The 21,503-nt window shown below is 45.9% G+C and overlaps 1 protein-coding gene across 1 annotated transcript; it reads left to right on the top strand.

Moving 5' to 3' along the window:
• The first annotated feature begins 155 nt into the window (after positions 1-155).
• ints2 (integrator complex subunit 2) lies at positions 156-18,296 on the top strand. The gene is made up of 25 exons (XM_080509426.1): positions 156-464; positions 1,394-1,705; positions 1,782-1,920; positions 2,800-2,902; positions 3,855-3,968; positions 4,667-4,797; positions 5,470-5,640; positions 6,872-7,092; positions 7,183-7,308; positions 7,516-7,587; positions 9,450-9,564; positions 10,155-10,223; positions 10,766-10,900; positions 11,000-11,176; positions 11,872-11,983; positions 12,626-12,730; positions 12,848-13,012; positions 13,622-13,823; positions 15,626-15,751; positions 15,857-16,058; positions 16,298-16,594; positions 17,035-17,142; positions 17,258-17,363; positions 17,509-17,685; positions 17,857-18,296. The coding sequence occupies exons 2-25, from the start codon at positions 1,410-1,412 to the stop codon at positions 18,036-18,038; spliced, it is 3,651 nt and encodes a 1,216-aa protein (XP_080365552.1). The 5' UTR covers positions 156-464; positions 1,394-1,409; the 3' UTR covers positions 18,039-18,296.
• Positions 18,297-21,503: the final 3,207 nt, after the last annotated feature.

The raw sequence follows: 21,503 nt of genomic DNA on the forward strand, positions 1-21,503 counted from the left end.
GTCAAACTGAAGAACACGGACAATCAATTTAGAGTCGTCTTAAACCTCAAATACCTGTTTATTGGCTAAATATTCAAATTGTGGACTATAATTTCTGCACGGCCCGGACTCGAACCCGCGACTCCTCACGCAGTTCGTCCCCTTCAGCCAGCGGGGCAGGAGGACCTGAGCGGCTCCATCCTGCACCTTCACTGACAGGATCACACCTCCACGGTGACACCGTGCTCACTGCACACATGCACACCACGTTGCTCCACACTGGAAACCGCTTTATACTCCTCTGGGAATGAACAGAGCTTCATAAAAAAAAAAAGCTCAACAAAAAAACACCGGCATCTTCCAGGACCTCCCATCGGGTCCAGAGTGTCACTGTGACGGCTGGCGGTGCACAGCACAGTCCGAGGTCTGGAGGCCTCCATGGTCATATTCCTCTGTAAAAGACACACTGCGTTGTAATCTATAAAGTAAGTGAATTCTCCTCGACTCCTTGTTGTAGCAGAAACAGTTTACACGGCGCATAAAATTACGAATATTGTCTTCTAGCCTAGCTTTAGCTGGTAGCCGCTAGTTAGCATGCTAATAGCTTCTGCCATAATAGCGGACGGCACAGCGGGTCAGTGTTAGCCCCGAGCAGCTAGCCGCTAATGCAAAGAGTTTCTTATTGCCACCTTTTCTCATATATAAAAAAACAAGGGTGTCTTATTGTGCTTTGTTCTTTAAGTCGAGATGATGTTTCATTGTTGAGGGAGTATTATTGACACAACTCGCAACTTTACAGTGATTACACCTCCCGGTCGATGCTAGTGTTAGCTTCTCTGCTCCTAGCGAGTCTGGTGTGTTGTTAGCAACGTGATTGCAATAACTTTAATTTCGCCACATCTGATTAAATATACCCGCTGTAAACATAACCAATAAACAGGTTGACTGTATGCTGCACTTTACCGTTTATATACATTGTGCAGATTGCTCCTATTGACAGAATGACAGCTGTTGTCTGGGTGGAGGTGTGTTCACACTTTGTAATTTTAAAAGAAAGAAAGTAGTATTTCAAGTGTCTTTATTAAGGAACAAATCAGCAGCAGTGGTGAGAACTGAATGGAGCTCCAGTCACCAACAGATAGCAGCACGGGAGATGATATCCAGCTTGTGAAGGACGGGTTTTGAGGGAGATTTGAAGATTATATTGTCATAATCAAAGGTTGGGAGAACTGTCATTTCAACAAGAAGTTGTTTGGTCAAATTTGTCTGTTTCGCTAAAGAAAACCAATACAAGTTTTGACATTTGTGAGTATTTATGTTGGATTCAAATGTGGAAAGGAGAAAACTTGGAAGGTGTACACACACACTTAAACATTTGTCTCCTCCATCACATCTTGTTTCTGGTTTCCCGTAGGTGTGCGCACGTAGAGATGGCAGACAGCACGGGGCTGTTGCAGTTTGTCAGCCCCTATGCTTTTGAAGCCATGCAGAAGGTGGACGTGGTGCGTCTGGCGGCCCTCAGTGACCCGGAGCTGAGGCTGCTGCTGCCCTGCCTGGTCCGCATGGCCCTGTGTGCTCCTGCCGACCAGAGCCAGTCCTGGGCGCAGGACAAGAAGCTCATCCTGCGCCTGCTCGCCGGGGTGGAGGCCGTTAACTCCATCGTGGCTCTCCTGTCTGTGGACTTTCACGCGTTGGAGCAGGACGCGAGGAAGGAGCAGCAGCTCAGGTACGCCTGACCTTCACGCGGTGATCAACCTGCGTGATGGAGCGACTTTAAACCCGCCGTGTTTCCTCTTCGCCAGGCAAAAAGCTGGCGGCTCTAACACAGAGAGCATCTTGGTGTCCCAGCTGCAGCACGGCCTGACGCTGGAGTTTGAGCACAGCGACCCCCTCAGGAGACTCCGACTGACTCTCAGCGAGCTGCTGGCCATCATGAATAAGGTACAATTAAAGCTCCGGTCACACTAGGGACCCCGTTTACACAACATTTTGCATCGTTTTTGCATTTTCTTAAACAGAAAAGTTTCATGTTTACACAGCAACATTTTGAATATGTTGTCCGCAAAAATAATGAAAGCGGTGTAGTTAGCATGTTGGGCCACTAGTGGGTGCTGTTGGTGGTTTTTGTAATGAAATCGCACAGGCTTGCGTGCAGAGAGTAATACACTATAAACATGAACATTTTCAGATAGGGTTGTCTTTCGCCCGTTTCCACGGAGATGACGCATAATCAGAAACTTCCACCTTGGAAGCGATTTTCTAAAAGTTTTTTTTTTCAGTGGCTCCGATCACCGTCGTCATGTAAACGGTGACGCAAAACCAAAAGAAGGACGTTTATTTCTCTCTCCCTCTCTCTTGAAAACGTCTCGTAAACGACCCCTTCGTCGGCACTTGGAGCGGCGCTTCTTGTTTCTAGAAATCACATGCCGGTACGACAGTTAACTAAACTCAAAGAGAAGCATAATTGAAAGGTTGTTGAGCCGCTGCAGACGTTTTGATGACTGCTAATGACTCAAATCTGCAATGTGTTTTATGTCGACATGGGGCAGACTTCTGAAGCACGTTTGATGCTGAGGGACGAGATCAAATCCAAAGAAATTACGAAAGAAAATGTACATATCTCTTTTGCAGAAATGGGTCACGCATGAAAGAAACTGAGCTTTTTCTAATTTTGATCACTGAAGCTGAAGTTGGTATCAGAAATGACTCCCCTGTTCCTTTTCAGCGACTGAAATGAGATATTTCCCTTCGCCGCGCTCGTTTCTTCCTCCTCTCATCAGGGATGATCGATCGCCAATTTCCCCGTTGTTGTTTTCTCAGGTGGCAGATTCAAATGGAGAGTTTTTCCTCAAGTCTTCGGAGCTGTTTGAGAGCCCCGTGTACTTGGAGGAGGTGGCAGACGTCCTCTGCATCTTACAAGCAGGTACCCAACATTCAGCCGTCACAAAGCAGACGAGCTAACAAACTTGGAGAAATTCTCCTCTGAAGCGCACGTGTTTTATTCTCTGTCAGACACACACACAGCTGGTTGTAGAAAGCCTTTTATTAACCTTTCTATTAATTATTGTTACCACCCAGCGAGACCCCAGTGGAGGTTTTTGGACGTCACTGGGGCCTGAAGCCGAATGTGAACTCAAGTCTGTCCATAAAGTACTACTTACCGCGTAAAATGCCTATAAAAGTACTTAAATGGTAATATTTTCAACTTTATTGTATAGATTTGGCTTTTCTATTTGATAGTTTCACAATGTAATGTGATTTTAAAGATCGCCTTTGTGTGTAGAGGCTGCGGATTTAATGTCGCTGTGTATTTACTGCCAGAGGACTGCAATAACTTCACAATGAGGATTTGCTGGAGCACCGAGTGAACATACTTGTTTTTCTGATCGTAAATAGTTACTGTGCAATCAGTCTGGCCTCATCTACGAAGCAGTTTCTATACAAAAATGCAACTGTTTTACGTGTTAAAAAGACCATCCCTCATTCCTCAATTACAATTCTTTTTTTTTTTTAATTTATAGCATAAATAAAAAATCCTCATTTACTATGTGCTAAAAATTGTGTCTTGTGGCTTTTTTTGGAGGCAGCAGGTTGTTCATGTTCAGTAGTCATCGTTGAGCTTGTATTATCAGACCATTGTGACACAAGTTCATTTTTAGCGGACTGATTGAACAGATTAACAATTTAATTCAGTGATGTTTTGTTGCAATAGTGAACTTAATTAGGACATTTTTCTAAGGAAAACCTAATAATTCCATTTAATTTTTTATGTTTCCAACTCTGTATATACTATATGTTTGCAAATGGAAAATCCATTGAAGCTAAACTGCACTCTTGTTATTGTTTTCATAAAGTGTGTGTGATTCCCCCCTCAGAGCTGCCGTCCCTGCTGCCCATCGTGGACGTGGCCGAGGCTCTGCTTCACGTCCGCAACGGCGACTGGTTTCTGTGTCTGCTGGTTGCGAACGTCCCCGACAGCTTCAGCGAAGGTAATTCACCTGTCTCACAATAATCCAGGCTGGAGAGGCTCGTTAATTACCAGTACCGGTTTAATGTGCTTATCTTGGTGCCGTAGCAGTACACTTTGACGGCGCTCGAGAAGTAAAAGAGGGTCGGAGCCCCCAGCCGTCAACGTGAAGGAATCGCATCGAGTTTGTCACTGATAAACCAAAGTAAAATGAGTTCATTTGAAGAAGAAGAAAAAAAACTGCACAGACTCTTTCCTGGCTCGTTATTGAAGGAGCAGACCGATTGCAGCCATCAACAGGTTGCTGTTTTAAAGGATCAGCTGTTCATGGACAAGTAAATAATACTTCAAATGCCGTGAAGTTAATTAATCAGTGTGAGTTTAATGCAACCTACCAAAACAGTTGTGTCAGGCTTTTCTTCTTCATTTGTGCATTTTTCGATTTGCCTGATGTGCATTTAATGGGAATTATAAAATCGGGGTCAGAACATACTGTGCGAAAGGCTTTTGATTCCACATGTTTACATCTGAAATTGACTGAAATTGACTGAAATGCTATTTAGATTTAGAATTCCTTTTCGATGCAGAAGGTGAATTCAAAGGTTTCACCTGCACAATTTACTCCAGTTCATTCATTCATCGTATATAACCACTTGATTGAACTGAGCCTTTCCAAATCTCGTCTCTGACTCTGTGTGTGTGTGTGTGTGTGTGTTGCAGTTTGCCGAGGTCTGATAAAGAACGGCGAGCGTCAGGATGAGGAGAGTGTGGGTGGCCGGCGCAGGACCGAGGCCCTCAGGCAGCTGTGTCAGATGAATCCCTCGCAGGCCCTCAACATCAGAGCCATGGTGGTGAGTTACTCTCGTATTATCGCAGGACTCCAGGAGTCGCAGCTCGTCTTCAAACTCCCACGGCTCGATCACTGGGAGCCGCTTCATTCCATCAACGTGATACCAGCTCCCGATATCGCTTTTGTTTCGACGTCGCCTGTACGGCCCTATTAAAGAAACAAGATGATGTATTCCAGCCCCGCTGTGTTCCACATACATCCTTTCCTTCTGCTGGGAGAATAAACATGTTTCTTGTAAATTTCATTGGACTCCGTTGTTGCCCAAGAGATTGTTTTCTCTACTTGGATCAGCTCACTTCATAGAGATTAGTAACACGCAGGGTTTTTTCTTCTTTTCTTCTTCTTTCTTGTGATTTATGTTGTGGTACACTTTGTGATGTGATCCCCGAGGGGAGAGATTTGTCTTCTCGCTTCCCTCCCTCTCTGGAGGAGGTTACAGCACAAGGTCAGCTATCGAACGAGGCCCCGGGAGCTTGTAGAAATTCATTGCTCTGCTGAATGATGCATACGGCGCCGGACTTTGTTGACTCAGAAAATGCGGCTTGAGATTTTAACGTCGGTTCAGGGACTCGTCAACCTCGTCGTCGGTGTTTGGTGAACACACGGAGGGATGAGTAAAGAGGTATTAAATGTCCTGTGTGTGTGTGTGTGTGTGTGTGTGTGTGTGTTGTAGGTGGAGGAGTGTCACCTGCCCGGGCTGGGAGTGGCTCTCACCCTGGACTACAAACCAGACGCTGCAGACGACGCGGTCAGTCCTCTCGTCTCCTACGTCAGCGGCCTCCTGCTGGGGACCAACAGCAAAGTGCGCACGTGGTTCAGCATGTTCATCCGCAACGGGCAACAGGTGAGCAGGTTGTTCTTTAAAACCGAACTTTAAAAACCTGCAGCTTTGCGACGCGACTGTGTTGATTTGAAAATGAGAGAGCTTGTGTTGTATAACATTTTACATTTTGATTACAGGTACACGTATAAATATGAAACCTCCAATCTATCTCAATTCACAGAGTGAATCCCGGTTAAACTGCTGCACACAAAGCATAAACAACGGGGGGGGGGGATAAGCACAACATGACAAGAAACAATCAGTCAGAAATAAGCCAATGATTTAATTTGCAGGGTATGTAATCGGCATAATCATGAAAATGAACACTGAAAAATAGGGAACATATTCTTAATTATTAATTTGTTTCAGACAAAACATACAAAATACAGATGCTGCAAAAAGATGCTTTTCTCTATATATGTACGTACATACATACATATAATAACCCCTTATAAATGATCTATGTAAATAATTGGGGAATAATAATTCTGGAATAATACATTTGGAAAAACATACACAAAATAAATCTTCTATATTCAGGTATACACACAGATATCTAGAAATGCATACTTGTATACATACAAACGTCCATCTAAGTCAACATATCCGAAAAGGAAGAAGTAAAACTTTTTTTAATCGTACCCCTTCTCCAATACTCAATAATCAATCCCGTTTTCTAATTATCCCGCCCCCATATTGTTTTACTGGATAAATAAACGGCAAGAAGCACAGATCTGCCATCGCCGCTAAATCCTTTCCTCTATATCACTTTAAAGCAGCAATAGACTCTTCCAGCCACGAGAAGCTTGTTTGTCTGGGCCAGTTTATTCTCCTTCCGTCTGTGTTATTCCTCCGCCGGCTCTTCAACTTGAATCCCCACAAATTCAGGAATAATGTTCAAAATGTCCCAAAAGCTATAAAGGAGCTCCTGTGTCCTTTCTGTCTGATGCCATTTTGTTGCAGTTTATGGAGAGCGGCTGCACTTTACAGTCACCGCAAATGTCACCTTTTGTTTATGTTTTCTAAAACGTACGAGATTGACTCGTAGCAGCAGAGCGTCTCCGGAGAGCTCCGCGCAGAAAACACCGAAATGTTTCTTTCACATTTGTTTTGAGATCGGTTAATTGACTGAACAGTTTTTGGTCGATGGACGTATCGGTGAGGTGATTTATTGAGCAGCAGCTCACGTTGGTGATCACGTCTTCTCTCCCTCTCTTTCTCTCTCCCTCCCTCTCTCGCTCTCTGCTGCCAGCGTAAGAGGGAAAGCAGCTCGGTGCTGTGGCAGATGCGCAGGCAGCTGCTGCTGGAGTTGGTGGCCATCCTGCCTCGCTCCCGCAGCACCCACATCCCGAACGACGGCGATCCGGAGGAAGGGGGCGGCTCGGGCTACTCCGGCCTCCGGGAGGAGCACGTGGTGAAGGCCAGCGCTCTGCTCCGCCTCTACTGCGCTCTGATGGGCATCGCGGGGCTCAGGTAGGCGACGGCGGCGGCGGTGGCCGTTCGGCACGTCCACGTCTGTGGGATTAAGAGTTGATCGGTAAGACTGGCTCTCCTGGTCTCCAGGCCGACGGACGAAGAGGCCGAGCAGCTCCTGCAGCTGATGACCAGCCGGCCGCCGGCCACTCCAGCGGGGGTGCGCTTTGTCTCCCTGTCTTTCTGCAAGCTGCTGGCCTTCCCCACTCTGGTCAGGTACATAACCCCCCCCCCCCCCTTATTGACTCTTAAAAGTGCTGCTGTGTGTGTCCACAAACACAAAAAGGCTGATCACAAACTTGGTTCAGTTACCAGTGGTCTGGACTGGAGTTTGATTTGCTGCCAGCGCATGCTGATTATCCTCTTTATGTGTGTGTGTGTGTGTGCACGTGTGTGTGTGTGTGTGTGTGCGTGTGTGTGCAGCACTCCAGAGCAGGAGCAGCTGATGGTCATGTGGCTCAGCTGGATGATCAAAGAGGAGGAATACTTTGAGAGGTAAGAAAATCACTAATCACGACACACTGCGAGTTTTCGGCCGTCCCCACACAGAAGGTTGACCTTCGGCTAAGCCCCGCCCCCTCCTCGTTACCGTTGCCGACACGGACAAGCCGTCGCAGCGGACTGCTCACGTGGGTTTGGAGGAAGCATGAATTTATTTCGTTCGAAGAGCCTTTTTGACAAGGTCGGCATTGTGCAACGAAGGGATGTGCGCAACATTTTAAACAGGATGTGGATGAAATAAAAAAAAAAAGCTGAAGTTCGAGTTTAGTGTTCATCAGGTCGCCAAGCTTAAGGAAGTTCATCACTGCCAGCGTAATGCGATCGATGTTATACGGCCAGACTGCTAAGATTAAACAAAGCGTTGCGTCACTTTGGAACAGACGTCGTCCGTGTGCTCTGCCTCACAGCTGAATCCACCGGACAAGTTTGGAAACGGGATCAAATAAAGCTTTCCGGATACTCCCGTCGGTTGCATGTGACCTTTATTTGTGCCTGAAATGACTAAATAGCCCAGAAAACTAACAAAAGTGTCACCAGCTCTCGCGCTTCTCTACGGAATTTTTACACCCGAAAGGTCCGAGTCCCGTCTTCTGTCGTAGGTCGTCGAATCGCTTTGCTTTTGCGTTTGGGGGCGGGGCTTAGCCAAAGGTCAATCGTGAGAGGATCACGACGGTCTGAATCAGTGGACATTTTCCCATCGGGAAGTCTGCACACAGAAAATGTCCCGCTGTGACCAAATTTGATCAAATTCACATCTTTATGATTCATGAAGTGATACGATTGTTAAAATCTCAGCGTGTGTAATAATGGGCAATAAAGAACACCGTCTAAAACTACCACGGCGTTCTTCAGTGTTGTTAAACTTTTTTGATTCATTTGACTCGACTGAATAATGCAAACCGAGTGTTAAATACTTCATATTGACAGAAAGATTAATGTGGAAATGTTGCCGCAGGTATTATTCCATATTCATTTTACATACGCTCCCCGACCGTGTCGACCAGTTGTACTTAATGTGTGAGTTCAATATGCCGTTTGAAATCAAATCGCTGCAGCTTTAGATGTTACTGCCGGTATTTTAATAAAAAGGATCATCAAGTGATCACATTGTACGTCGGTGAAATGTGTATTATGTCATAATTGGTAGTAATTTTGACGGTTCAACCTTTGCCTATCTGTTAAATCATTGCATAAAGTTTTATTTATACAATTGCAGTTGGTGCATTTTGCACCTCTCCGGTCTTATTATGAAATTCCACACCGTTTGATATTTATAGCGCGCCGTGTTTGTTATCAGAGGGTTTGATTATTACATATTTTGTTAATCTGGAACTTGGCTCCTCTGCCCCTCGGAGCACGCCGGCTGCAGTGGTAATTGAAACTTTATCGCGGACCAGGGAGGTGTGAGGGAGTAGTAACCCTCGCTAGGAGCAGTTAAAGTTAAACGATAGGTTAAATGTGTTGAATCCTTTTGTGTGTAGCCATGCAGGGGCTTTGTTTATGTCCACTGTGAAGGCTTGTGCTCCTTCCTGCCTCAGCGATAAACTCGCCAGCGTCTATTTATTACAACCTGCCAGCGCCACTGCGGCACACTTTATGAATATGTGCATGTTTGTGTCTAAATCATCGCCGTCTGAAGTGACCTTTTTCAGACTTTAATCTCAACTAAATGGATAGAAGGTGTGTGTGTGTGTGTGTGTGTGTGTGGGCTGTATAAATATCTATATATATGTGCGTGTGTGGGTTGATGCAAGTAGCATAATGAGTTTATTAAAATTCCGCGGCATGTGATGCAGGATTAACGACGAGCCCGAGCGTCTTTCCTCAATAAGTGTGTGTCTTCCTCCTCCTTACAGTGCTGCAGGCGTCTCCGCTTCTTTTGGAGAGATGCTATTACTGGTTGCCATGTATTTCCATAGCAACCAGCTCAGCTCCATTATTGAGCTGGTGTGCTCCACTTTGGGGATGAAGGTAAGGTGGGAGGTGGGAGGTGGGAGGTGGGAGGTGGGAGGTGGGAGGACGGCTGTGATCAATACGCCAGTCTGGCTGACCAGCTCGTGGCCCCGCTCCTCCTCCTCCTCCTCCTCCTCCTCCTCCTCCTCCTCTGCCGCCGCCGCCGCCGCGTCTATAAGGACCGTATCAACCACACTAATGCAGGCACTTGCAGCGTACACATATCTACGAGACAGTCCATACCCCGCGGCCAATTTGCTGTTTTATTACTTATTAAGTGCACTATTGTTTTCTGCCTGTGTGCTAAGTAGTTTTCCTGTCTCAGTGTATTTTCCACTAAGATGTGTAATGTAATTGGATTTAGAGCCTGTTTGTTTCCACCCCCAGGGCAATCCTCTCAATTCAATGTTGTGCCTGCCATGTAGAATTTTTTTTTTTTTCCCTTTCCCCTATGAAATATGAAAGGAGGGAATTACAAAATACCAGCACTGTTGCCTGCAGGTTGTTTTCACCAGCAGCTAACCGACCACTATTGATGTTTCTGTGTCAGGGTGGTGGTTGTTGTTTTTTTGTGTGTGTTCAGTGAGTTATTGTTCGTCTTCTTCCAGATTGCAATCAAACCCAGCTCTCTCAGCAAGATGAAGACCATTTTCACTCAGGAGATCTTCACCGAGCAGGTGCACATCTACATGTTTGATCCATCTTTCAGTTCACTCTTGTGTCGTTTAATTCTGATGCGACTTTGTGGGGATTTTTTTTTTCTTCTATTTATAGAATCAACATTTATGATGAATTTCTGCATTCAGTTTGATCACAACATAGACTTAATGTTTTTTTTGTGTTTTTCTTGCTTTAATCTGCAATTATTTCTGTCTTAGACTGAACTTTTGAACAGATTAGCATGTATGTTCTCTCTGCAGCCACTGGTTTTCTCTCATAGTCCAAAAACGTACATTTGAGGTTTATAAGCAACTGAATCTGTGTGTCTTTGAAGGACGAATGACTTCCTGCCATTAAAACTGACAGATTTGCTCCACTACTTGTATTATAGATTGTAAATGTCTTTTGTTAAATCTGTAATCAACATCGTGACGGTGGTTATTTAAAAATCTCGCATGTTAAAGCTGGACGTTACCAAGGAGTTTCACAGAAGTTTGTCGGTCGGGGGTAAAAAAAAAAGCACACAAAAAAATGTTCGTTCGTTGTTTTCGCCGCGCAGGTGGTGACGGCTCACGCAGTTCGAGTCGCAGTGACAAACAACCTCAGTGCCAACATCACGGGATTCCTGCCCATCCACTGCATCTACCAGCTGCTCCGGAGTCGAGCGTTCACCAAGCACAAAGTGTCGATTAAGGTCGCGCAGACACACATTGTGACGATCGCGCGTCTGCCCACCGAGCTGCTTTTTTGGGGTTTTTTTAAGCTTTAAACGTGTTGTCGTGTGCAAAACCAGGACTGGATCTACCGCCAACTCTGCCAGACGACCACGCCCATCCACACCCAGCTCATCCCCCTGGTCGACGCCTACATCAACTCCATCCTCACTCCCGCGTCCAAAGCCAACCCGGAGGCCACCAACCAGCCCATCACCGAGCAGGAGATCCTCAACGTCTTCCTGAGCTGCGCCGCGGTGAGGCTGGCGCTCGTGGAAATCTAATCGTATTATGGAGAATTTTCATTCATATTTAAATTTGAATTTAAATATCATATTACCACCAATATCTTGTATTTGGTGGCAGTATTTTCCTTAAACCAGGAAGTCTTTCATGGTATTTCCTGTGACCAGCCCCAATATTTTAGACTTTTTATGGTATTTCACAGAAAGTTGCTTATGTCAAGTCTTTTTTTTGTTGTTGTTCTGCTACTCTAATTTACTTTAATATGAATAGAATAACACTATTTACTGGCTTTTTCTATTATTCATCTTCTTCCTATTGTCTCTTTTTCTATTTACAGTTCGACAATATGCTTTAATGCTTTGGATTAATTTAATAACAGTGATTTGAAAAGTGACCCAATGAATAAAAAGGCACAAGAGAAAAATCACAAGTAATTTTTTTTCCCCCCAGTTTTTGTTTTAAGTGCATTTTTATCAAATTAACTTGAATGAAAAGCAAATGAACTGCTGCTGTAATATTTTTTTTTTACGAGACGTTGACATGTTTATGGCACTATTAGCAGTGTTAATAGTGGCTCCTTTTGGAGCGTCCCACCTTTTATTGTCCTGAAAGTAATCATCCTGATGATGAGGAGTCTATTATTTGCGCCTGTTTCCTCACTGGCAGCTTCTTCTTTTTTTTTGTTTTTTTTGTTTTTGCTTGGCAGGGGGACGGTGGCCGAGTGGGACGGCAGCGCTACTCCATCACCACGCAGCTCCTCATCCTCTACTACATCCTGTCCTACGAAGAGAACCTACTGGCCAGCACCAAACAGCTGGGTGTGTACAAAACAATGGCCGTGCTCTTGTTTCCCCCCCCTCTAAAAGAAAGTATTATGTGCACGCCGGGGAGAGAGAGAGAGGGAGCTTTTGTCCTCTGTCGAGTTGTAGGAGACGCTCTCACTCTGGATGTGCAGTCATTCATCCTTTTCTCTTCCTGGCGCCGAGTACTGGCGGCCTCACAGAGAACGAATGGAGAGCTGACAGCGAGCCAAGTACAGTGGCTGCAGGAGCAGAGCTAACTAGGACAGCTGTAGGTTAGAGCGAGCATTAGCGGTTAGCCTAGTCAGTGTTTATTCCCTCCCGTGACGAGCTCTCCTCTTGCCCTTCATTAGGCCAGATTTATGTGAGAGTTTATGCCCATCTCTTTAATTGCTGTGTTTACCCAAGTGGTCCCACAGCCTTCAAGGAAGGAGTAATGAAGCCCATCAGCAGTGGTAATGAACCCCCGTCAATGAAAAATCACCTCCGTTTCTTGAAGGGAGCGGCGCAGCAGCTCCGGTGTCCTTACACAACCAAATAAAACGCTTAGGCCTCCACTTGTCCTTCTTTTGCCTGGTTCGCGCTCTTCTTTGTTTACAGTCTCGCTGCTTTGCTCACCCTCGCTTTTTGTTTTGTTTTTCTTCCTCCCTTTCTCCCTAGCCCTGATGCAGAGGAAACCAAAGTCCTACTCAGCAGCTTTGATGGATCAGATCCCCATCAAGTACTTGGTTACGCAGGCGCAGGGGCTGCAGCAGGAGCTGGGGGGTGAGATACTGCGTCACACCATGATATTCATCTTTATTTCACTGAATAAGCATTAAAAAAATTTTTATAATAATAACCAGCATCCTGTGTAATAAAGTTTTTCTACGCTGCTTCCAGGTCTGCACTCCGCCCTGCTGAGACTGCTGGCCACAAACTACCCCCACCTGTGCCTGGTGGAGGACTGGGTGTGTGAGGAGGAGGTGACGGGGACTCTGCCCCTCCTGAGGAAGATGATGCTCCCCAGCAACGCCTGCAGATACACTCAGAGCCAGCTCCACCAGGGTGAGCAGGCGGGACGGGGAGAATTTGCAACAGCGCCGGGTGTTTCTGATTGAAATGAGCGAAAGATAAACTTCAGACGTTCCTCATTAAATTGTAATTTAGACAATGATGTTAGTTTCGCCATCGAAACGCAATAAATGAAAGAGGAATACCTACAGGTCAAAGCCTTTTCATTAACCCGCCACACTTTGAAGTGTGTGTCATCAGTTACTTCTTTCAGTTGAGATCAATTGAATGTAAGATTCATTTGAATAATTATAGAATGGATTTCATTAGATTCCTAAATGTAGGTTTTTCAAAATAACTGCACCAAAAATAGAATATTTCATAAAAGCTCTTATACATTGAAGCTAAAACAACCTGATTTGTTCAGCTAGTGATGCAGTTTATCGTAGCAGAGGTGGCCAGCAACATCCATAGCTGCAAAAATCTTTAAATGTGAAGAAAATAAGCCAAACTTGTCATGCAGTGTTGCACACAGGTCGTATTTGTAGGCCTTTACAGATTTTACAGCCCAGAATGAACTGATTAGAAGAAAAATGATTGCAGGAACGACTAACGTGGTCCTATCTTCTGAGATGTTAAAGCTCGTCTCTTTGTGTCCCCCAGCCTTCCAGAAGTTACCGTCCAGCAGTCCCAGACTCATGCGCATCCTGGAGCGTCTGACGCTGCTGTCGCCCGGCGACCTGATCCCGTACGCGGACGCCCTCACGGCCAGCACGGCCCTGCTCCTGGAGCCCGCCGTTCCACGCCGCATCCTGCAGACCCTCAACAAGCTGTGGATGGGTCTGAACACGGTGATGCCGCGCAGGTACGTGATCTGGAAACGACTCGCGCGTCGGCCTCGAGTGAGAAATGACTGAAGGTCAGCCGGGAATAATACACGACGGTAATTAGAATGTGTCACTTGTTTACGCAGTGCTAATTTGATTTTGATAAAAGATAAAATAATTACTATGCCTGTCAGATATAATTATTCCCCGGGAATTAATGTATTTGTCACCTCCAAGTGACATTTATACGTGTTTGTTCTTAAACGTCCCCTCAAAATCTCTTTGAGATCGAGTGAGTTGGAAGCTGTTGTAGTAACTGACTTGACTCAACATTTCAAACCGACAGATGCTCACAAAGGTCAAATCCCGTATTGCTTTTCTTTACCGGAAAAACAATCCTCCTTTATACATTCTGATGACGGTTCATTCATCTTAGGTTGCTCCTCATTTCAGTTTTCTGCTGCAAATCATCTCCAACAAACGTTTCTGCATTTATTCACTTTTGCACTTTTAATTTTTGCCTCTGTTTCTTAACATATATCACTGTAAACACTACTTTCTTTCTTTTCTTGGCTGAGAACTCGTTCCCAATTGACCTGCTTGGTAAAATAAAGACGAAATGAATAAATGAATAGATCATTAAAAAGTGATCAAACTCCTGATTTGAGATGACAAATAGTAAAAAAAACGGTAAAACCTCACAGCGTAAAGAAAAGTCAAAAAAAAAAAAGCTAAGCGGTCTGGTGACGACACCAAACCGGAGGTGGTCTTCCACATCCAGCCGGAGAAAACACGCCCAGGACTTCTACTGTATCTAATCTAATGTGTGAACGAGCAGCAGTCTTGTGATGCGCTGAGCCATTGAGCCGGGCGTTCTGCTCCACCGGGAGCTTCGTGTTGACAATCTTTCATTGTACACACACAGACCACTGACCACATGCTGGTCACACACTTGTCAACACACCCAAGTATGGTGTGTGCGTGTGTGTGTGTGTGTGTGTGTGTGTGTGTGTGTGTTGTGTCTCCAAATCCGTCACGAGTCCAAGGAAGTATTTTGTCCTCACTAATGAGACGCTGGGATGTTTGGCTGACCTTCCCGCTCCGCTGCCGGTTAAACTGGAACTGGTAGCGGCTTTGAGCGAGAGGTTAAGAGCAAGTGTGTGACCTGCAGCTCTCGTCTCTGCCAGGACGGTGGGAAGTTGCTCGGGGAGTCAGTAAATGGATAAAAGGAAGCTCTGCGGCGCGACGGGCTGTTGACCTCGACTCCCGGCCGCCTGCTCAATGATTATTGTATGAATTGATCAGAGGTGTGGGGCCGGCGTGGACCCCCCCCCCCCCCCCCCCCCCGTGCCCAGAGGAGCACGCTTACCAGGGCTCTGAGCGGTATTGATTTAAAATGGCCCTCGAACAAGAAAAAGTGAGGGACAGCCTCGGAGAGGGAATGCAGTCCCAGATCCCACTGCGGCGAAGGAAAGCGGGCGCCCGGTTCCTCACAGATCTGCCGATTGATGCCGGCGCAGCTGCCGGCATGAAGGCTTGGGGCCCCCCCCCGCTGTCGCCGTTTAACTCGCTCTCTCAAGTCCGACGGGGCTAAATGAAGTAATTAGAGGTCTGAGGTGTGCCTCACATCATGTTTTCCCTCTGATATCAACTTCTTTCAGTGGACATCATATTTCTGCCAACCAACCAGCCCGATTCCCTCTTTTATCGGCTGTTTCAGGCCATTTCGCCTGAATTAATGATGCTCCAAGACGGGTCCTCCATATGTTTCACCTCGTAAAACCCAAAGTGATGTGAAAGGAGGTTTGAGAAAAAAAAAAGTGGCGTGTCTGTGTTGCAGGTTGTGGGTGATGACGGTAAACGCCCTCCAACCCTCTGCGAAGCTGCTCAGGCAGCAGAAGTACACTCAGAACGACCTGATGGTGGATCCGCTCATCGTGCTGCGCTGCGACCAGAGAGTTTACCGGTAACGCCGTCAAAACTCGATCCCGTTGTCTCGCCCCCCCCCCCCCCCCCCCCCCGTGGCCCCCATTGAAACGGGTCGGTGACGGCGGCGTCTCGCCCTCCCCAGGTGTCCCCCCCTCATGGACATCGTCCTCCACATGTTGAACGGCTACCTCCTGGCCTCCAAAGCTCACCTGCAGTGTCACCTGAAGGAGACGGCCGACTTCGACCGGCAGATCCAGACCGTGTCCAACCTGGGCGTCCCCGGCCAGCCGGACACGCCGGAGGTCACCAGGGAGGAGCTGAAGAACGCTCTCCTGGCCGCACAGGTACTTTGAATGATGAGGAAGGATTTGTGTGACACCCACGAGAAATATCCAACCAGCTATGAATAACCTGAAAACATCCCGGCTTTATGTCGTGTGGAACATTGGAAGTTTTATTCCAGCTGTTTGGTAGTTAAAGAATAAGAAAAGGTGAAATCCGTTCTTTTATTAGTCGCCAAAGTGGCTTTCGGGGTCGTCGTCCAGTCAATCAACGTCATAAACGGTGAAATATCCAACTCCAGGACAGCGCCGCCGTGCAGCTCCTCCTGGAGGTGTGTCTGCCGACCTCGGAGGAGGAGCAGCAGCGGGGCGCGGCGGCGGCGGCCGCGGCGGAGAGCCTGCTGAAGAGCGTCCGGGGCCCGGCGCCGGCCAAGTCCAGCCAGGGGAGCCTGGGGCCCAGAGCCAGGGGGGGCGTGGACCGGGCGGAGCCGGAGGGAGGCCTGCTCAGCGACCTGAGGGAGGTGCAGTGTCTCATCTGCTGCCTGCTGCATCAGATGTTCATCGCCGACCCCAACATCGCCAAGCTGGTCCACTTTCAGGTGAGCGCCGGTGGTTCGGCGGCGGCGCGGCTCACCGGCGGCTAATTGATGCTTCAGGGAAGAAACGAATTCTGTTGTTACCTTTCAATCACTTTAATTATTTTCTTAATGTCCACCTTTCTAAATATTTACTTTAACAGATATTTTTGTACATTTTATGTACAGTATTTACAATATTACAAACACAAAATCAATTCTCTTACATTATTTATGTCCAAATCTCATTTTCATACATTTTATAACATTGTAGCTTTTATGCCTTTCTTGACGCTTCATAAACTAATTCCACTTCGTTCCATTGCTTTGGAGTTGAACCTGTTTTTTTTTTTTTTTTTAAATGTCTGTTCCTTTCAAAATACAGTGACTTTCTCTCTTTTTTTTTTTTACTTTTCCCCGGATGTTCATTTGTATCACTACGGCTGTTCTATTCGCTCGCTCAGGGTTACCCTCAAGCTCTGCTGCCTCTGACTGTGGCAGGCATCCCCTCCATCCATATCTGTCTGGACTTCATCCCGGAGCTGCTGGCCCAGCCCCAGCTGGAGAAGCAGGTGAGTACCCCCCCCCCCCCCCCACCACCACCACCACCTCCCCCACCCCCCCTCTGTTACCAGGCTCCGACTTCTGACCGTTTCTGTCTTTCCTCCTGCGATCGTGCCTCCACAGATCTTTGCCATCCAGCTGCTGTCGTACCTGTGCACCCAGTACGCCCTGCCCAAGTCTCTGAGCGTGGCTCGCTTGGCCATCAGCGTCATGGGAACTCTCCTCACAGGTCCGTCCGCGTTTGTGTCTGTCGTCTCAACGAATCCTTCCCCTTGGATGTGGCTGCCACCTTCTGGCCACTGGCTGCCAGTGCAGCGTGACAGGACTGTACAGTATGTACCAGCCAGGGTTCACTCTGTGTGTGTGTTTTCCAGTGCTGACCCGCGCCAAGCGCTTCTCCTTCTTCATGCCCACCCTGCCCTGCCTGGTGGCGTTCTGCCAGGCCTTCCCGCCGCTCTACGACGACGTGGCGGCGCTCCTCATACAAGTGGGGCAGGTCTGTGCTTCTGACGTGGCCACCAAGGTCAGAGACGTCGACCCGCTGATCGCCCGTGAGTATCTTGGGTCAATGGAGTTTAAGAGGCTTTTTAAGAAAGTCAAAGTCATGCGGCGATGCCCTTTTAGGGCCCATTTACACGGAAACCTTAGAAACGTTCCATTCTAATATCTTCAGGTTGATGGTTGAAGAGAAGTGTGTTGTTGTTGTTCCTCCTCCTGCTCAGGTCTTCAGTACCTGAAGGAGAAGCCGCAGGAGGCGGTGCTTCCCGGACGAGGCTCCGCCCAGCTGACGCTGCCCCAGAAGACGGCTGAGGAGCTGGGCGGCGCCGACCCCGACGTCCAGCTCTGCTACTGCATCGAGGCCACGTTCATGGACATCATCGGCTCCACCCTGCACGGACTCTGAAACACACACACTCTGGAACACACACACACACACACACTGGAAGAGCCTCACAATCACCGGCGACACGTCGTATTAAAACATCCACCAGTTTTCAAACTGAATAAATTAAGAGTCTCTGTTGATTTGTGGACTAAAAAGTGTTAAATAAGTTCAGTTTTTGACTGCATATTTTTATAAGCTGGAAGTTCTTTTTTTTTCTGAATCGAAGAACATGTTGTAGAGCTTTTATACTGTTTTTGTTTGTAATAAAACAAGTGAACAATTGACTGAAAGTGTTTTGAGGAATGGAAGCCTTGGATAGTCGTTAAAGAAGGTAAACGTTTGATGACTGAACCTTTTTCTTTCTGCAATTGAGACATTATTCTACTTTGGCAAACCTCCAAATAACTTGAGTCTCTTCTTTTTTAAAACCTCAATTTAAGTTTATATGATTTTAAACTCAAGAAGACTGTGGCTTTAACTTTTAATGCATTGCTGTCCGTGCTATGAAATGTTCTGCAGTGTGAATTTCCTGACCTGATTAGATAGAAAACTGAATTTTAAGTGTTTCAAAACCGTAAATCAGAGCTAAAGTAGAATTTAATACATTTGAGGAGCTTTGTTGTCTTAAAGTGAAATAAATCTCCGAAGCTTCTCTGAAAGAAAGTTTTACTTAACTGTTTAATAATTTCACCCAGGGAAACAAAATCCTTCTGCATTTTAATTTACATTTTCTGAATAATTTTTTTATCTTGACATGTCCTGATCATTTCTCTCTCTATCCTTCAAAAATTTGTCGTTATTGACGCTGCATATAAATGGATTATTTTTACATTTTCAGGCAGGAAGGGCCCGATGCCTCAGGTGCTGCAGCACTTTGGAATACAATACTAGAGTTCAGGATATTTAGCATTTTTCTTAAATAAAAATGCTTCATACTGCTAAATTTGCCATCAAAAGGCTATGAAATGCAAAAAAAAAAAAAGGTAATTAAAAGACTTGAAACGACTACAATTGCTATTGAAAAGGTTCCAAACTGACGAAATAGTTAGCGGGATTGGCCAAAGAAAATAAAGTCAGATCGGCAACAAAAACCAAACAAAATCAAACAAAAAAAAAAAAAACGCTTGACCTCTGTTACACACTCAACTCGCTCAGGAATAATAAATACACTTAAGATGAGTGAACACACAGAATAAATTGTCCTTGAGTGAAGGAGACGGAATCAGTTTTCCCCAACGTGGGCGATTGAAACATGTTTCGCCACCTCGTGGCCCTCGAGCCAGACGCAAAAGGTCGCCGTGGAAATTAGTTGGATTCTAATTTAAATACATGAAGTGGAAGCAGATTGACGCGGTTGAACGCCCGCCATATGTTGGCATTTCATTCCTGCAGTGTGTGTGTGTGTGTGTGTGTGTGTGTGTGTGTGTGTGTGTGTGTGTGTGTGTGTGTGTGTGTGTGTGTGTGTGTGTGTGTGTGTGTGTGTGTGAAATTGTGGAAGGAGCAGCTCAGTAATTTAAGTAATCTTCCTCCCACTAATGTAACTTCAGGTGAACTTAATGGTTGAATCAGACGAATGACGGCTCAGATCAGGATCAGGATCTGTTCACACCACTCACACACACACACACACACGCACACGCACACGCACACACACACACACACACACACACACACACACACACACACACACACACACACACACACACACACACACACACACACACACACACACACACACACACACACACACACACACTATTCTGGTGTGTTTCCTGCTGGATCACCAGGGGGCAGTCTTGCCACATGGAAAGCCTTGGTTTCCCTCCAGGACTTGAAGGTTTCCAGGTGAATCCAGCTGAGAGGAATCAAGAGGTTTTTAAGAAACAAAACGATCTTTTATTGAAGATTCACTCTGACGTCACCTCTTTTTTTTTTTTTTTATTAGATTTTACAGTAATATTTCCACTATTTCTACATCCTGCACAAACATAAATAAATGACAATTCATTGTTTGATATGAGGAGATTTGTACAGTGGCCCAGAAGGGTCAACACAACAGCAAAAAGCCACAACGGAAGAACAGGCTTTGTTTCCGAGGGACAATATTTTGTGACGGACTATTTTCATTTCGAGAGAGTTTAATGTGATTTAAGTACAAAGCTGCCGCTTGGTGATTGTAAGTGATGTCATTGTGAGTTTTCACACATCAACAATGTTGATCACCGTGTTGAAATTGTTTTGACTTTTGTTGTTGTGTTGTAACTTTCTTGACTTTTTTTATGTTGTGACTTTTGTTGTTGTGTTGTAACTTTTTTGGACTTTTGTTGTTGTGTTGTAACTTTTTTGACTTTTGTTGTTATGTTGTGACTTTTGTTGTTGGGTTGTGACTTTTGTTGTTGTGTTGTAACTTATTGGACTTTTGTTGTTGTGTCGTGACTTTTGTTGTTGTGTTGTAACTTTTTTGGACTTTTGTTGTGTTGTAACTTTTTTGACTTTTGTTGTTATGTTGGGACTTTTGTTGTTGTGTTGTAACTTTTCTGGACTTTTGTTGTTGGGTTGTGACTTTTGTTGTTGTGTTGTAACTTTTTGGACTTTTGTTGTTGTGTCGTGACTTTTGTTGTTGTGTTGTAACTTTTTGGACTTTCGTTGTTATGTTGTGACTTTTGTTGTTGTGATGTTCATCATTGTGTTTTGACTTTCGTTGTGTTTTGACATTTGTTGTTGCGCTGTTGCTTTTTGTTGTTGTGTTGTGACTGTTTGCCGTTGCGTTGACCCTTCTGGGCCACTGACGAGGACGTCCCTGAAGCTTCAGCTAAACGAAGCCTGTGCAGCTCGTTTCGGCCCCCGAAACGACTGGACGACGCCACGAAGACGTCATTAGAAGGAAAAGACGGGTTGGATCCGTCCAACTGAGATGATTAAGTTGCGCGTCAATCCTTCAGTGACTTCAACGATCCATTGAGAGACGTCGAGTGATTCTTACCCAGACGCTTCATTATCATTCTGCTTGTTGTCTTGAGAGCGAAGCGTCGGCCTCTCTGGAAAAGCTCCCCTCCTCTCCGCTCTCCTCTCACTTCACATCACGGCTCTATTTGCTTCTTTTTACTCGGCGGTAATAAAAGGCAGCGAGAAAAATCCCACTTCAGGTCGGCGGCGGCGACGCTGAGGTCAGCAGAGCTTTCTTCAGGTGCAATGTGCTGCTGTGAATACTCCGAAGGACGCCCAGTGCTCCTTATTGACTCTCTGAACGGCCGAAAGAAAGTAGATCCTCTCCCTCTTCTCCTCGACTTCCAACAAAACGGAAGAGGCTGATTTGAATTCCTGAGTTAGTTAGTTTATCCTTTATTGAGAGTGCAGAGCTGCGGCTCCACAGTTGTTCTGTGGAATAAAGATGGATCATTAAAAACGTCTCGCTCACACAGGAATTCTGTATCTTTACACTAATTCAGTAACAACAGACGGGATTCATTCAGTCTCCAGTTA

The sequence above is a fragment of the Blennius ocellaris genome, assembly GCF_963422515.1.
Source record: "Blennius ocellaris genome assembly, chromosome: 14".
NCBI lineage: Eukaryota > Metazoa > Chordata > Actinopteri > Blenniiformes > Blenniidae > Blennius > Blennius ocellaris.